Raw genomic sequence first — 18,508 nt, 5'->3', positions numbered from 1 at the left:
AAACCACATTAAGAGCAATGGGAATGCCCCCCCCCCCCCCCAGTCCCAGATCTTTACTCATGATGTATTAGTGAGGCGATTCTACTCTCCTGTTGGACGCCGGCCTTCTCTCTGACAGAATAAATGTTTCTTGGCTTTGCAGCTGCCTTAAATATAATTAAGGCCTGAAGGATTACAGTGAAGGGTAGACTTTGCCAAATAAATATGGAGTTTTGGGTCTGTGGGTAAAGAGTAGGTGCACTGAGCAGCAGCAGAATACCTGAGGAAACTCTTGTTGAAAAACACAACAACCTCTTGATTAAATCTTATCTTACAAGCAATTAGGGTTAGGGGGAGCTGCATGCTTTATTACAGACCAAAAACTGATAATTAGGATATTCTCAAGTAGCAAAAAGCATGTGAAAAACGTTCTTAAAATGCATTGTTCACTCAAAGTTGCTTGAACATTACAGGAGTGCTGGATGAAGCTTTAGATCTGACACATGAGATCTCATTAGAGAAAGGTACGGCAGGGAGAAGGTGGTGGAAAATGAAACTCAGCCAGAAACAGAAAGGCACAGTTTCCGTCCTTTCCCTCGCCAACTCCTATCAGACGATCTTTTAAAAAATGATCCGCATTACAAATACTTGTGTCGAGCTCGCATGTATACAAGCACAAGTTTATCCTCCCTGTCCCTCCTCTTCCAAATGCTGTATTTTGTTTTGAATAACATCACAATTGTTGCTTGGAGACAGATTTAGCAAAGTATAAAGAGCAATCACACGGACCTGAACAAAGTGTAGAGGGTAACAAGCCAAAACGCTGATGTCATGAATGAGCTGGTGTACAACTGGATCTCATATACAAAATATTCAGCAGGAGTCTTTGTCTAATGTGCTCTAAACAGATGAACTGAAGGGCTGTCTGAGCAGCACTGCACGTCCATCTGAGTCTCTGCATTTATATCCATGTTATTCTAAAGAAGTCTCCAGAAATCGTCACACTCATCCTCTCTGAATTCTCTTCTTCCCCGCTCGTCCTGCCAACAAAATCAAGCCTTAAGTATCCGCCAGTGAACAGTGTCTTTTCTGGACAATTTCACTTTCATAGATCAGTGGACACTTACACAGATCACAATATAGACTGCTTTTACTATAGAAGTTTGTGAAATCTTTGTTCTTGAATTTGTTTATAAGGCATATATTTACATATAGAAAACGTTGTCCATCCATCTTCTCCCGCTTATCCGTGGTCGGGTCGCGGAGGTAGCAGAAAACGTTGTATGTTGTAGAATATAAATGAACAAAACTATGTATGTATGACATGGCACTTTGAAATGAATGCTAAGCTACCCACTTTAGCATAGCCTGTGTTATAAGCAGAACATCAAATATGTTTATATTTTGTGTGCCTACAACCTTAATACTCAAACAAAAATGTAGGGTGGACTATTGGTGCTTTCACTAAATATTTAACCGTGAGATAGTGATAAACAATCACCGGTAATGTGGATTGAATGGCTAGGTGTGTAAAGGTAAATAATAGGAAAGCTACAAGTCTGGTAAACTGAGGAAATGACATCACTTTAATGTAATGCAGCCTTCAAACCAGTAAGAAACAACACTTACAATACTCTAAAAGCCCAAATCTAAAACAATATCTAATCTCATATCATAAGATATACATTGGGTAAAGGGAATGCCGTTAATGTTGCATGTATTTGGTATGTGATTGCGCTAGACAAACAGTCAAAAGATTAACGTTTCTATAATTCCTCTTGAGGGGGTCATAAATGTGTGTATCAAATTTCATAGCAATCGATTCCCTAAATGTTGAGATATTTCACTCAAAGCCACACATGTGAACCTCGTTGTGATGGCTCTTTAGATGAAAAGTCATTTTGATTCATCCTTTGGGAAACATACATCTTAATAAAAGTGTCTGCCAAACCATTGCATAGCAGTTGAGATATTTAACACCAAAGGATTGGATCGACCAGCCATCCCTTTGGGCAACGCTGCTACTGAGGCTCAAAAACTCCTACTACTTAAATAGAATCATTATTATTATTCTTTGTCATATTCTGGCTAATATCTGTCTCTACGACCTGGAAACAGCACAGGAGTTTAAACTTGTAATTGCACAAATTACAAATACAAAATGTGGTGAAGAAAATTAGACGCCGGTCAGAAAATAATCCTTTAATGTTTTTTCACTCCGTTTGTAGCAGAGAGTATCTGCCAGCGCTGACAGCTATGACGGTCATGGACATTCATTTCTTAATATTAAATAAAAACTGAGTCCTAAATTCATGAGGTGGAAAATCTTGCCATATTGTGAGCTAATATCACCCGACCTGTCCAATGCAAATTAACCGGTTTGGATCATTTTCATTATATTAGTGAGGAGAACTGGCTTCAATACTGAAACAGATTAAGCTGCAATGGAAAAAAAGTGGAATTATTTCATCCCACGGGCCATATTTCCTTACAACTTCATAAAACACAATCCCCTGTAGGGAAGCGTTTTGCAGTGGAGACGTTTGTATTGCTTTCACTGTATCACGGCAGCTCAGGCAGATCAACCATTATCTGGAATGATAAGACTTTTTTCTTGAAATAGAAAAAGATACGGCAGCTTATTAACTTCCAGATAAAATCAGGAGGGGAGCAAATGGGTGGTCCAAAAAATACTAACTAGAGCTCCAAGAAACAAATATTGTCCTTCCTTTGATTAGATCTTTAGTTACAGTATATGTCAGGAAAAAAGTCAAAGATAGCCATAATAAGTCTCTGAGCTTGTTTATTTTCAACATACAATAACGCAAAACAACTGACAAAACAACTGACAAAACAAATGGGGTTTTTTTTATTGAAAAATGTTACGGAAGAGGATTAGGGCCACATGTATAAAAAAAAAGATGAGATCTGCCCAAAGTAAATTCTGAGAAGAAAGAATACTGACTTTTTCAGTAAATCGTAAAGAAATAATTTAATTTTTTAGGAAAATCATTAAAAAATAATTGACTTTTTTCAGAAAATCTCAGAATTCAGATTTTTTTTCAGAAAATCTCAGAATTCTGACTTTTTTCAGAAAATCTCAGAATTCTGACCTTTATCTGAAAGTTGCTAAATTCTAACTTTTTTCCAAAATGTCTGAATTCTGACCTATTTCAGAATATCTCAAAATTCTGACTATTTTCTGAAAATCGCAAAAAAATCTCGGAATTCAATTTATTTTTTGAAACTCAATTTCATTTTCAAATCCTGAGATTTCCAAAAAAAAAAAAAAGGTTTTGGTCAGATCTGAGAACAAAAAAAATTCACTCGTGGCCCGACTTCTCTTCTGTAGTAACTGAAGGATTACATTTGCAAAGTGTGTTGTTCTGAGTACTGAAATGGATCGATATAGTATACCAAAGTGAAAGTGTATTTAAACAAACAGTGAATGATAATAAACAATGGGACACAACTCATCTCTCCATGACAAAATGTCCAGAACAAGCCAGACATTTCAAAAGATTCCAGCCTTGGTTCATTGAAGAATAGTAAAAGCTGTCTTCAGAAATGTCAGGGTGAAACTAAATCATGATGCCTATTCCTATGAGAAGGAGCCGACAAAGAGGAAAACATGGCTCATAGTTTTATTTGAAATATCATGTCCTCACGCAGCAGGATATAACTAATTCAGTAGTTGGAAAACAACGTGTATCCGCATTGAGTCTTGTTAAATTACCCCCGGGAATAAAGACACATAATGCTATGTTTATGTGCTAGAGAACCATCAATATAACTATGAAAACATGTTTTATACCACAGTAGTAGTGGTTAAAAGTTTTGAGCCAAAGTACTATGGATTGAAAGCAGATTGTCTACGTGATGAAATGTTAAATGAGTGTCCAATTCCAGTTATTCTAAATAAAAAGAGATGTATCCAGAGCCACAGAGTCCTCCCCCTCCCTGAGTCACAGTCCTAATGGATTCAGCCCTTCTACCTTTCTGTCAAAATAAAACTTTAAATCACGGAATTTGAAACGGCATTGTCCGGTAAGTGGAAATAAAAGTCTCCCACAGAGTCTCCCACACTTAGTCACACTGTCCCAGCCACAGACACGTATCCCGTAAATGTCAAACCAGAGACTCAACAGATCAGAAGAAGTTTCCCAATACATGGATGGGAGTTATTCTTCATTGTGTTCAAGTGTGTTCTTGCATTTTATTTAATTGCTGAGGTTTTGAGATGCTTTGGTTGTTTGATGAATTGATAAACATTGATTGGTTGTTCGCTGTTCATGCAGAACCTGCAGGTCACTCACTAGCAACAAACTCTTGTGTATACAAGAAGCCTTAAATCAATGTCAATTAGGTTAATGCTTCCTTTTGTATAAAGCTGCCAAACAGGTTTTAAATACATTGTCATTGTTGGTCCTTACACATCCGGCAAAGTGATCGTTGCGCACATACACCAAACCATACTGAGACTGAAAGAATACTGTATTTTGTGCAACCTTAGCATCTGATCTTCTCATCAAATCCTGATGAGGAGATGTTTAATGTACTGTATGTAATTCAAAATAAGGAAAATACATAATTTCCAAAACCATTAATTGCTTTTGCAAATCCATATTTGCAAAAATAACTGTTTCAGATTAAAGCAGCTGAGGTAAAAACCTCTAAATGGGAAAATATAATGGCAAGCCTCCTGGAGAGAATATCAAACAGTAGACAGAACACTATAAACCCTAATATAATATAATCCAATATATTATAATCTAATCTTCTGTCTCTGCTCTGTTTCACAGTCACCTCTGATCCAGTCTCGCTGCTTTACATAATCTCCTCTACAGTTAATGCTCATGTGGTTCACATTTCAATCCTGCCAAAAATAAAGTCCTCTCACTAAAGCAGTGAATGACTGATCTGAGATCAGAGTAAAACAACTCTGTTAACCAGCCGAACAGACAGATAACTGAGGATTGTCTTTTTAGTGCCAAGATTACCAATCTGTATTGTCCTGGTGGTTTAAACTCCACCCATCAGGCGGCTTCAGGTGGTTGAAACAAACGCTTCTCAGTCTGTGTGTTTGACGGGGATCAGCTGTTACAGAGTTAGACTGCCCTTTATCTGAGTTAAAACAGCCCCTCCTGTTCGGCCAACAACGGCTCGGGTTGACAACCGCCCGACATCCCATAATCAAATCCAAACAAACACAACCATTAAACAGACTAACGTGTAACAGGAGCTTTTGCTGGATCTGCTGAGGAACACAAGCTGCCTAAAATAATACCAACTACCTCCACCTGTGGCGCTCACATTTCACGCAGACCACCACGTAAAGTTTAACGTCATCGCCGCACCAAAGAGAGGCCGAATACGCAAAATAACTTACCACATACAACGTTAGACACTGATACTAATGAACCATTATCCTAAAATACAAGTCAAAGTTGGGTAAAAAAAACATTACGTGATTTGTTTTATTGATGATGGTTAGGTCCGACAAAATCCCGGTTTTGTCATTTTGTGTAAAAATCCGTTTTGAAATCTTCAAGTCAGTGAGAAATAAAAAGGCAGCTATCTGTAGTTTACCAACACGTACGTCATAATCTTTGACACTCTTTACTCGACCATCACACCATTATTTTTCCACACCAGCAGAATGGAGTAAATCCTAAAATGTGCACCCCTATGTGCTGAATCCAAAATCAGGGATGAATTGAGATCGGATCTTGACATCAAGAAATGATAATTGAGTTGTGACTGACTGAAAGATTCACCTCCCTACATTAAACGCACCTTTGAGGAAATAATCACACTTTAAAAGCCTCTATTTTTTAAGTTTCTTTATACTGTAGGTGAACAACAAGGAAAATGCATATTTGTGTAATCTTTGATCAAGAGTTGAATTAGAAATTCCCTGAATGTAAAGTTTCTTCAAGTAAAGAGTTCAGGTAAAGATGAATCAAAGGTTACACAATGGTTTGTTTCTGATATCTTGATCGGGAAACAATGAGTCCTGAGATTCTCACATTTAACAAGCCAAATTCCCCTTACACACACACACACTCACACACACACACACACACACACACACACACACACACTCACACACACACACACACACACACACACACACACTCACACTCACACTCACACACCCACACACTCACTCACACACCCACACACACACACACACTCACACTCACACACTCACACACTCACACACACACCCACACACTCACACACACACACACACACACACCGCGCTCTCTCTCCACTACTCGTAAAATAAGTGAAATGCAACCCCCATTGTGCAACAGTTACAGCATTAGCAAAGTGGTGTTTTTTTTCCCGTCACTGGCAGGGAGTCTGCTCCTGCCCCGGGCCGCAGAGCGAGAAGAAAGAATATGATTTGAAAATAATAATATTTGTATGCATGCACGCAGCATGCTTAAAGGGTTGCTGGGGGAAAACTGAACAAAGGAGGTAAATAAACAAGTCTGAGGATTACGTCACCTGAATAAACGTAACATTTCCAAATATAGACATCATTTCTGTGGACAGATTCTCATTGTAAAAAGAAACATATACACAATATACTCTCTATATCCCATACTCACCTTCATTACACTTTTCATATATACATATAAGCTGAATATATTCCAGATACGCCCGAGCTGTGGTGACAGGAATAAGTCCTCTTTCTGGAGTGAACACTACGCAAGCGTCGGATGTATTTAAGTCAAACAACACTTTATGTGTCTTTGAGAACTCAACAATTTAGCTTTGACTCCTAAAACGTTGCCGAAATCATAAAGCACCAAATTCTAGGTATCTTCTTCACTCCATATAGTCTTCCATTTAATGGTTTACAGTTGATTAGTTAAACTTGCAAACCCAATGTTTTGGTCCTCTTGATTTAGCAATGAATGATGTTCCTAAATAAAGTTCAGTCAGACAACTCACGTGTTTCTTTGATATGTTTATTAGAAGCAGCATATAGGCTTTTGTTACATATGGAAATCATCGCTGCCTGTCACTGTTAAAACTCAAAGTTATAATACACAAGTCCACGCCCAAAAAATTATATTTCATGCTTCTGGTTAGGTTAAAAAAGTACTGCCAGAAATAAGTTTTCATCTCCAAATGAAGCTGGATCATCATAATTACTTAATACCACACGTATTGGCATCATTTTTGTAATGAATCCGTGTTTCCCAGTATAGCTTTTCTCTGGTAATAAGACATATTGAAAAATGGTTGCCTGTCACAGAGGAAATAAGGTAGTTGTGTGGCTGTAAAAAATACATCTTAAAGGCATAGTTTGGTTGTATGAGGTACTTTTCCACAGTATATGCAGTTTGTTGAAACAGACAGTACCAGCCGGAAGCTAACTTGTACTGCTGTGGACTTTTAAAAGAAAAAATTCAATATCAGTCCAAGTGTGCGCTATATTTAGAACATTTTCACTGCTTCACCTTGCTCTCAGATATCCCTTTCTGAAGGGAACTGGAGCCATCATCTCTGCTCTCTTCAAACCTACAGAACTCCATTGACAACAACAGTGATTTTACCTCCCAGGATACAGGTGTTTCTGGTCTACCTCTGCCTTGATCGGATAGTCAGTTTGTGTAATTGTGTGGCTTTGGTGTTTCAAAGGGCTAATTTTGGATTCCCTAAAGTCACACAAGAACACAAACAAATAACCGATTGAGTCGGCTTAAGAAAAACATCTCCCGTGTACTGCGAGGTAAAAATGAATGTTTTTCAATGGAGTCTGGTGGCTATAGAAAATGACCACAGTTCCCAATTACAGGACTGTGACAGCAAGGTAAAGGGGTGAACATAGTCAAACTACTATAGCATGCACTTAAACTGATATTGATTTTATGAGGTGTCTAAAATCTGTCGACAGCGGTTCATTGCTTAGCTTCCTGCTTCCTGTCTGTTTCTTCAAACAGCATCTTCTGTATCTACTGACTCTGACTTCATACAAACCCATTTCAAACAATTCCAACTAACGCTTTACAGAATTCACTCTGATGTGAGCCATTATTCCTGCGCTAAAAAAACAATATGAGTATTTTGCTGCCGTGTTAACTGGAGGCAGAACGAATACAGGCTGCAAATGTGGTCGTTATTAAATTGCGCAATGGTCCAATTTCTTCTCCTGATTGGATCTCCATTTAGTTGGAGAAGCCCTCTGCAGCGACAACCCTCTCCACTTCGCTGTAACGCGGGGCGACTGGATATCACCAGGGATGGTTGGATCAGATCCTACGGAGCGGAACAAATGTCTGTTCTGTTTTACTAACAGGGACACGCTCCTGACACGGATGACATCACCGCTCCGACAGAAACCGCTTTGCATGCACAGATGGAGTGTGTGTGTGTGTGTGTGTGTGTGTGTGTGTGTGGTGTGTGTGTGTGTGTGTGTGTGTGTGTGTGTGTGTGTGTGTGATGTGTGTGTGTGTGTGTGTGTGTGTGTGTGTGTGTTGTGTGTGTGTGTGTGTGTGTGTGTGTGTGTGTGTGTGTGTGTGTGTGTGTGTGTGTGTGTGTGTGTGTGTGTGTGTGTGTGTGTGTGTGTGTGTGTGTGTGTGTGTGTGTGTGTGTGTGTCAGCTCGACGCTAACGTGTGATGGTCTCATTATCCCCTCTGGGCACAACAACAACAAACGCAATAACACTAACGCATACATAAATAAATATATATACGACTTCCCTGTGTCATAAATACTTTATTTTTTGGCTAACCCTCGCTGGCCAACACTTGGATTAAACAAATACAGGAAAAGGAGAATAAAAAGTGAGCAAACCACATAATAAATGAAAGTTATCCACCTAAATCCGGGCTAATTGTGTTCTGTTGTGTGCTTTTAACAGGCCCAAGTAATTACTTTTGTCCATTAATTAGCATTAAGTATTCAGGGAATCTATAAAGCAAATGCCATCCCTCACGCTGTTTCCATTAACACACTTTACTTAAACCGTGTTATAAAAAGAAAGTGGAGGACATAAAAAGGAATGTACAAAAAGCTGCGCCCTTCTTCTCCTCCCCCTTATTCCTCTTAAATGTCTAATTGGGGTTTGTCTTGAAAAGGAAACCTTGTGATGTAACATTTTCAAAGTAACTCTTTAAAACACAGTTTCTAACATGTTGTGAAACTTTCACACAGGAGCTGCAAAGTGTGTGTGCCGCTCGCTGCAGGAGGGTGGAGATCGGGCTTAAAACATTAAAGTGTGGTCCTCTACTCCACCGTTTCTTTAATTTGACCTCTTTATGTAATAAGTGGGTAAAGATTTAGCCAAGAAGACGAATCTAGAGGATGCACAGAACTGAGCGTCAATTATTAAGCTGTTTTAGTTAAAGCGGTATCAAAGATTTAGGTAAACAAACCATTAGAGCAATATTGCCTGTTGTCATCTAATTCTCATTCCTTTAAAACCTTAATTATCCGATTCATGACCATTTTGGGCAACAAGTTGGAAACACATTGTAACAGTTGACATGTTGGCAAACTGTTACGAGCATAATCCAGGGTTCTTACGGTCATTAAAAACCTGGAAAAGTCATGGAAATTCAAAATGCTAATTCCAGGCCCTGGAAAAGTTATAGAAAACAATATTTTTCCCAAAGTTTTGGAAAAGTCATGGAAATCTAACTAAAGTTGCATCAAATCTAATTTATATTTTAGCTAATCGCCGAAATAGTGATACTATAATGATAATAAATACTGTATTGTATAGTAATGAAACATAAAATGGCATTTAACTGTCGAGGTATTTTGCTGGTGAGAGATTTTAGTGGCTTTAGCGTGTAGGAGCTAGTAAGCCTATTTGATTTGTTTTAGATAGGCACAACATGTTTCATATGCAGACCTTATTTTCCTGTTCCATGTGGTACCGCTGAGAAAGAGTAATATTTTTGGTCATGGAAAATTAGGTAAAGGTCATGGAAAAGTCATTGAAAATCATTGGTGAAAAAGTGTATGAACCCTGATAATCAATGTCTTGTTTCTGGAAACATAGCAATTTAAAGTCAATTATTCTCTGTCTTTTAGCTCCATTGTTGGTCTCCACCGGCTCCTGAGGAAAATGTCTGGCCTTTTAGCGGCAAAATGCTCCACTATGTTCACTAGCTAGTTTCTAACTTCAGTTGGTGAGAGCAGTTAAGACTACATTTAAAAAGTAAAGTTGCTATTTTATAAACCAAAACAATGAGATTAAAGACACCATAATGCTGTAAAGCAAAAGGAACTGCGGAGATTTGATTTGTTGTTGACATAATATTGATTTTATGGGCCTTAATGTATTGGTATGATTATACACTCAAACAGACTGAAAACATCTGATACAGAGATGTTACAGAAACCGTTTCACACCATGCTGGAATCCCATTTACCCATTTGATTAATGAGAAAGAACACTTCCTTATTTTGCTTTTGAAGTGGTTTTAAGCCATCAGAATTCAAGTGTGAGCGAGGGGACAGAGGGAGGCGCTCCTTCTTTTGGGAAGTGGCTTTAAATCTGATTAACAGCATTCCATGTTTGTCACTAATTCTACATCTTGGCTACAGAACAGTCAGCTGCCTCTGCTGTTCCCAGGAAGTGTGTGTGTGTGTGTGTGTGTGTGTGTGTGTGTGTGTGTGTGTGTGTGTGTGTGTGTGTGTGTGTGTGTGTGTGTGTGTGTGTGTGTGTGTGTGTGTGTGTGTGTGTGTGTGTGTGTGTGTGTGTGTGTGTGTGTGTGTGTGTGTGTGTGTGTGTGTGTGTGTGTGTGTGTGTGTGGCTCATTTCAATAGATTCAACGTCCCCATTGCATACTCAAAGTAAGACCACACATCCGCTCATATCAAAGGAAACGATTAAATATGTGGCTGAGCAGAGGCTAATCTGCTGAGCTCGTTTGATAGCAAAGAGGAAGTGTTTCTGCCGTCCTGATAATCTGAAGGCTTACACAGAGCCACGACTCCTACAGCAGGCGCTTTTCCTCTTAAATAATAGTTCCTTTTGTGGACCAGACAGTTGCGTAGAAGCAAACCGTAAACCACAACTATCAGGAAGATGTTTGGAGGGAAAGGGCTGAGTGAAGTTGTGATGATCCGTGCGAGGAGCTCACTGGCCTCAAATCCCAGAGCTGGACTTCATTACGCTGATTATAAACCCCCCAAATTGAGCATGAAATGCGTTTTCTGATTACGCAGTTATCGGAGGGAATCGACATGTGTAAGCAATTTCATTGGTCGCTGGTGGAGTCGCCCTTCTGTCAGCGGCGTATGAAATATAACTGGAGCCTAGGTGTCTGTTGGCATGAAGCTGAAGTTTTAGTCATAATTCTTTCTTAATGTACCTTATTTCCCTCAGCTTCTTGAGTTTGTTCTAAATTCAGTAAGATTCCCTACATTTTCCAGTAAGACTTGTAACAACTCCCGCAGAAAAGATGGATTGTTTTCCATTCTCCTTTAATATGATTTCTTCATATTTGATTGTGTAGTTCTTCTGCAATAGACTGAGACTACACTACAGGCATTTTTTGCGTGATTAATTCGTACATCAATACTTTGATCTTTTGTTTTTGCTGTACTATGCGGCTAAAAAGCATATTTTTTCCCATTTTTCCCAGATACGTTTAATTTGTTTAACTTTTGCACTGCGAATAAAGCCATCAACCAATCAGTTGTTGAGTACGGACACAATCAGGGCGTAGTGTAGATAAAAACCCAGAGGGCTACATATATTTTTTCTCCTTTCAACCTTGACTAAGCGCATACCATATTGAGTCCTTCCTTTCTTACCTTTCACAATAAAAGCTCTAGACAAACACACCGGTAACCATAATCCCATCCAGGGATCGTCTACCGTAGTTTAGGGTCAACCTTTAACTCAGGCAAATTCTTTTCAAACCCTTTTTGAACAAGGGTTGCAATCGTCCCAAATTCACTGCCAATATGAATGGTTTTGATTTCCGTGTAGTTAGTTCTTCACGAACTCCATTTCTAAAGACCTTTTTTAGATACTTATTGTAAAGCCATTTTGGCGAAACCAAAGTGGTTCTCAAAGACGATGAATGTGTGTTTGGTATTCCATCCAATAGCTGGCAAGAGTTTTTACCATAAACCCCAAAGTGCCAATTTATGTTTCAAATATACAGCAGAGACATTCCACTGGATAAGTGATATAACCTACTGATGGCACAGAATGAAAACTATTTTTTCATTTAATCGTTTATTTGAACCGGGACAATGCACACTGATGAACATTTTAAACAAAATAATGCTTTCAAATGTAAATGAGCCGGATTTTTTATCTTTGAGCTAATTCCATCCGTAGTCCCGTCACATACAACATTTATGAACATGACAGTTATATACATGGCAAAAATAAATACATGATATGCAGAAAGAACAAGAGCAGCATGCAAGTATTTATGACATGGCAGTACAATGTAGCAGCTACGACATATAAAGTGCAAGAGGAGATACAAGAGATCCCTAAAGTGCAAGAGGAGATACCCCTGTGTTAAAGTGCAGTTAGCGGTGATTGCACGTCTGTTTGTTTCTCAACCATTCTTTGAGTTGACCTTTGAAGCTGTTGAGAGTGGGACAATCCCGTATCTCAGTTGGGAGGCTATTCCAGAATGAGCTGCCTTTAATGGAGAGGACATTTTGTCCAAAAGTGGTCCATCTATGGTGGACCTCACAGTCTCCTCTGGTTTCTGACCTAGTGCAGCGTCCAGTGTGTTTTTTGTGGATGAATTTAAACATTTATAAATAAAACACATTCTTTTAAAAGACTTGAAATTGTCAAAACTCAAGAAATTGTGTTTCTCAAGGATGATACAGACCAGCTGACTTTTCATGAAAAGAAACGTCAAAATCTAAAATATGTAAAACCTCCTCTTTATGTCCCTAAACCCAACTTTATACACAACACGCATCAAAGTACTACAAGTAGATACATGCGGAAATTTCCCTGAGTATATATAGTTCCCAGAGGATGAGTTTTGTCCACATACAACCACAACATGTTATAATGAAACACAGGAATCTACTCAAGAACATCAGAACCATGCATATGCTGCTGTGTCAGTACATTTTAAATCTTACCACCATACAACAAAAGAACTCAAAAGCACGAGCTTCATCACCAATAACTTTTCTTAGGGGTTTTCCTTTAAGTGCTTAATGAGAACCTGCTGCTGAACAAAGACTTTAATCTGAAAGGTTTCTATTTCATGACTTCTCTTAAGAGAGACGGTGATGCCAAACTATGACCTTATCGCTTTGCCAAGAATGTTTTCCCCATAAAGACTAAACGGAGAAATGTGCACGGCACATCTGCGTGATTACTGCCAACAGCTCTTCTTCTAGAATACCAGCGGTTTCTATGGCTGCCCCCTTCTACTCAATTAGCCCCATAATACACAATATGATCCTGAATTGAGCATGCTATGTCCTCGTTGATGTCTGGATAACACTGTTGCATACACAAAACAGTATCAAAACAGGTCTAATTCCTTTTAATTGCAAACTGACACATTCAAAGCCCAATATTTACATTATTATGTCATGAGTTTTTCCAGATGAGAAAATGCGTTATATTCAGCTATGCTTTACTCATATCAAACGTCCACATCAGTTAAAATGATGAGCCTATAAAGATTCTCTCGATTTTTCCCACCAAAACCATTTTTGGGTGAATTTGACCACATTGTTCTCTCTTACAAAAATGACTCAGTTATTGACCTGCATTCCTTTGAGCACTGTCAGCATATTTAGGTCATCGGCTGACCATGCAACAATCACACACACACACACACACACACACACACACACACACACACACACACACACACACACACACACACACACACACACACACACACACACACACACACACACACACACACACACACACACACACACACCCACCTGCACTGTGATCTACCTCACTCTAATAAGGAGGCTTTCCTGCTCTAGCCGAGGGCCTGTATTCTTGGCTTTTCTCCGCTCAGCTCTCTCTGTTTCCCTTTCTTTTTAAATCATTTTATGAGTTCATCTCTGATGCCCTCACCAAAGTATGCAGGTCGACAGCTCCTCACATCCCATCCCTGGCACTATCAGGTGGATATGATAAAGGGGATTAAGGGTACGTAGGTGAGAGTGTATTATTTATGAGGTCTACAGTATATCCGAATAAATCCCTGCCTCCGGGCTGCACATTTCTTAGTGATAATTATTTCTAGGAGGCCAGACTTTGCCTTCCTGCCCACCACCTGCCTCTCCTGGTGCTGAGAACCAGAACACCTACAACATATCTCGTTTCCTTCATTACAACCTGCAATTACATTAAAAAAAACTTGAATAACGTTGAAATGAATGTTGACACGGCTGGATGCTCAATATGAATGTGGGTGTTTCTCAATGTCGAGGACGCTTCCTTGGTAGGACAAGTCTTCCGAGTCAGGTCCTTCAGAAGCGAGGCAAGAATCCTTCCTGGCATTCGGAGAACGAAGAATGGAACAGGCTAGCAAGTGTGCAGGTGTGCGTCATATGAGAGGCCCCGCCTTACATTTTCCGCCACAGATTTTGGAGATTGGTCCGTGCGCAAAGCATTGTGGGGATTTTAAGACCGCGGAGGATACACATGTGCAGCCTCGAAATGTCTCGCTACGAAGGACGCCGGGTTCGGTAGAATTCAGAAGGAGCCTGGACATTGGAACAGTCCTTCGGCGGGACTCGATGACGTAGCATCCTTGAAATAGTGGCTCTGGAGCATCCTTCCTTGACATTGAGAAACACCCTGTGTTTGCGTCATGGGAAGAAGAGTGAAAGTCCGATTGTAAGAGTTACTTCGTCTTGTCAGTACTTCTCCTCATGGGAAAATGTGTGATCACCCTCCTTTACCATCATCTCACATCCTTATCAAGTGAGTGCAGGAGACATCAAAGTTACAAAACAGTCAAAGTGAAATATGTCTGAAGCCTTGTTAGCGTCCCGTCTCTCGTATTGTGAGACATGTTGGACACATTGCATCATGTTGGCTCCGGGGGAATGAGGAAGGAGCCGTGCCCAGGCTTCACTCCTGATATCAGCGAGGAGAGGGGGTGTGAATCATGGTATTACTGTGAGCAATGGGAAAGGTATCTACTGTGGTGTGAGGAGGAGGGGGGGGGGGGGGGGGGGGGTGCAGGCCGAGGAGGAAGGAGATGCAGAGAAAGTGGATGATTTGTGGGGAGAAAGTTGTTTGTACAACAAACTTTGGATATGTTTTCAGGACTAAAGTTTCAGCTTTACAGGATTAAGAAGCAGTGTTGTTTTAAAATTGACATCATCCTGTATTTTGGAGTTTATCCATCATGGATTTGCAAAGGTTTCCTCGTGATTCTCAGCCTGCAGAGGAGCCTGAAATCCTTTAACTAAAGTTTTAAATAAGAAGAAAGCATTATGATTTAAGCTCAGAGAGGTTGTCAGTCACAGAAAACTCTCATAACTCGGCTTTTTCTGGGTTTCCAACATCCCATCTCTTGTATTTTCCCCTGTGGCTCACCACAAACCTGAGTCTGCCACAAAGTAAATACATTAAACACTCAAGTGAAAACCAGTCTCTCCACCCGCAAGAAAACAATTATCTAGTGACTAATAACGACGTGATTACACAAAGGATCATTCACTAAAGGTGGGGGGCTTTACAACATGTGGTGAAATAGTTCCAATATGTGATTATTACATATTCACCCCCCCCCCCCCCCCCCCCCCCCTGACCACAAACATTACACTGCATCTGTAACTGAAACACTGCTGTTCTCCATCACTCACTCCCTCTCTGCCTGGACCGTGCAACCAGTAAATGAAACAAGCTTCAACAAAAGAGGGACAAATACAACTGTGAGAAAAAGAGGGCAAGAGCAGGGAGCTGTGGTGAAGTACATGCAGGTTAAAAAATACCCTGTTTACACTCTTATTGCATTATCATAGGTCAAACACACATTCAGTGTTGGTTGTTTTAAGCATTGCTAAGACACATTGACAGCAAATGAGATCAGGGCTAGAGTTTTTTCCTCAAATTACTCAAAGAAACGTTTTAGGAACAGGTATCAAAATGACAGCCATCAACAGCCAATACTATATTTACCCCAGTACCAAAGCACAAAGACCCTTTCCTTACACAATAGATACAACAAGGCCTTACAAAGTGTTGAACTGTCATTAGATCTGCACTATAAATACCTCTCATAAGTTATTGCACCAGTAACAAATTAGGTAGGCCTACTTTATTTGTACATAAGCCTACTTTATTTACGTTTACCCCCAAAACATGTCCTTAACTTTCAGTTTGAAAGGTCCTTGAATTTGAGCCAACGATTGACTTTATTGATTGTTTTGTGGGACTCTTTATACATCTTGACTTATACCCTTTCAACGTGTGCACAAAAACGCAGTTATCAATGACTACACACCAGCACTATATTTCCAATAATAACGTGTACTGCTGTCTTCTTAGTCGACCAACAGTCAAATGATTTCTATTCACTATAATCGACATAAAGGAACATGCCAAAGCACCACTTTAAATACTGTGTGTACCTGCTTATAGGTTTCATGGAAATAAGTCGTCAAGCATAATAATAATACGACTAAAATGATCAATATGTTTGACTAATTGACTGATATGTAGCAGACCCAATACTTCTAATGGTTTCTCTCACTGCAATATTTCAATTTAAACATATACGGATTGTCTAAAGTGCTGAAAATATTGAATAGTGATAAACCATGCCCTCTTAAAACGGTATATAAAATTACGCGCTACAGTTACGCACTACATTTGGCACAGTCTTCCTCTATCTCGCCATGTCCCCTCTCCTCCCGGTATTATCCCAGTAGTATCCCAGTTTCCTCCCAGTATTATCCCAGTAGTAACCCAGCAGACTCACCCTGGAGCCCGGCTTCTGGCTTGAGGCTTGCGGCAGGTAGCAGAGGACCAGAGAGAAGGAGAACAGCAGCAGAGACACCAACATGATGAAGCGTCGCTCCGAGGTCCAGAAACACGCTCCAAAATAAACTTCTACTACTTTCCTCAAAGTTATTTTTTACTTCTCCAATAAAACTATTCACATAGTGCCGCGCAGCGATGATAGGGACCATAAAGCATGACTCAGGGGTGTATCCACTGCGGGGATCAGCTGTTCATCGCGGCTGCCACAGGTTGAGTCGCGCTTGGATCCATTGCAACTTCATTTAAAAAGCAGGGGAGGGAGAAGCGGTTTGATTGACAGCAAAATTGACCAATAGGAGGTAATGGCTGGCGATATAGGCCACGCCCCCTGTGCAGCTGCAGTGTATTATCAGCAGCAACAATGGCTGAAGTTAGATTTAAAGTTCTCCCTCCTTTCAGGGACACAAAGGTCTCCAACAGCCGAGCATCGTGTGTGTGTGTGTGTGTGTGTGTGTGTGTGTGTGTGTGTGTGTGTGTGTGTGTGTGTGTGTGTGTGTGTGTGTGTGTGTGTGTGTGTGTGTGTGTGTGTGTGTGTGTGTGTGTGTGTGTGTGTGTGTTGTGTGTGTGTGTGTGTGTGTGTGTGTGTGTGTGTGTGTGCCACTTAATCCCTCATTATTGTTGATGATTTAACTTTTTTAATCTTCTTTTTACACAAATGTAACGTTTTTATTAATTTAAATATATGTATATATTGTATATTTTGTATTTATCTATATTGAGGTTAGGGTTAAGGAATCTAACATATATATTTCTGTAAACAAATAACAAAATGAAATCATATGGTCAAAAATAACTTTATGATCTTGTTCGTTGGTCAAATATAATACATATAATGTAAGTACATTTATTTACACATTGACAGTTGTAATTTACAGTTATATTCCAGATTAAGATTTTGCTCTTAAAAAATATGATGTGCTATATATACTGTATACATATATTAGATAAACATAGTAATTACACACGTACCCATGCATAACAATAATCCAATAGAAGGATGTAATTTATAATAGTATAACATATAGTTTAGTATAGTGTAACTTCAAAACAAACTTTTACTTTTGTTACCTCAAGAACCTTTTTTAATACTTTAACTTAAGGTACATTTTTGATTGTGTGCGTGCGTGCGTGCGTGCGATTATTACCAGGTTTACACGTACGAGGAATTTGGAAAAGGAAAAACAATTGCTAATGGGGAAGACCAAGATACTAATGGAGTATTTTATACTGCAGTATTGCCGCTGCATTACTGTCCATCCTGAGACAAAATCACACTAAATGAACTCATAAACCTCTCCCACACTCTCCTCTTCTGTCTCCCACCTCCTCTCCCTCTTTCTCCATCTTCCCCCTTTCAGATGAATTGTGAGGCCCATTGAGAGCGAGTTAAAAAGAAGGAGGAGAGACGAGTGTTGAGTGCAGGTGTCCAGCTTCAGAGCGGGGCTTTAAAGAGCTGAAAAGGGCCATCCGGTCACCCTTTACTGAAGTGGGTAACCCCCCCCCCCCCCTCCTCCTCTTCTATCCCCTTCTCTCAG

The 18,508-nt window shown here is 39.7% G+C and overlaps 1 protein-coding gene across 5 annotated transcripts in view; it reads right to left on the bottom strand.

The window, feature by feature from the left end:
* Positions 1 to 17,156, bottom strand: part of smoc1 (SPARC related modular calcium binding 1) — a 51,767-nt gene extending 34,611 nt beyond the window's left edge. For all 5 annotated transcript variants that reach the window (XM_034144449.1, XM_034144452.1, XM_034144450.1 and 2 more), the window contains exon 1: positions 16,912 to 17,156. In XM_034144449.1, coding sequence (XP_034000340.1) covers positions 16,912 to 16,995 — 84 coding nt within the window. In that variant the 5' untranslated portion in view covers positions 16,996 to 17,156. The remainder of the gene's footprint in view (positions 1 to 16,911) is intronic.
* Positions 17,157 to 18,508: the final 1,352 nt, after the last annotated feature.

This window comes from Trematomus bernacchii, unplaced genomic scaffold, assembly GCF_902827165.1.
Source record: "Trematomus bernacchii unplaced genomic scaffold, fTreBer1.1, whole genome shotgun sequence".
NCBI lineage: Eukaryota > Metazoa > Chordata > Actinopteri > Perciformes > Nototheniidae > Trematomus > Trematomus bernacchii.
This window is presented reverse-complemented; position numbering and strand designations above follow the sequence as displayed.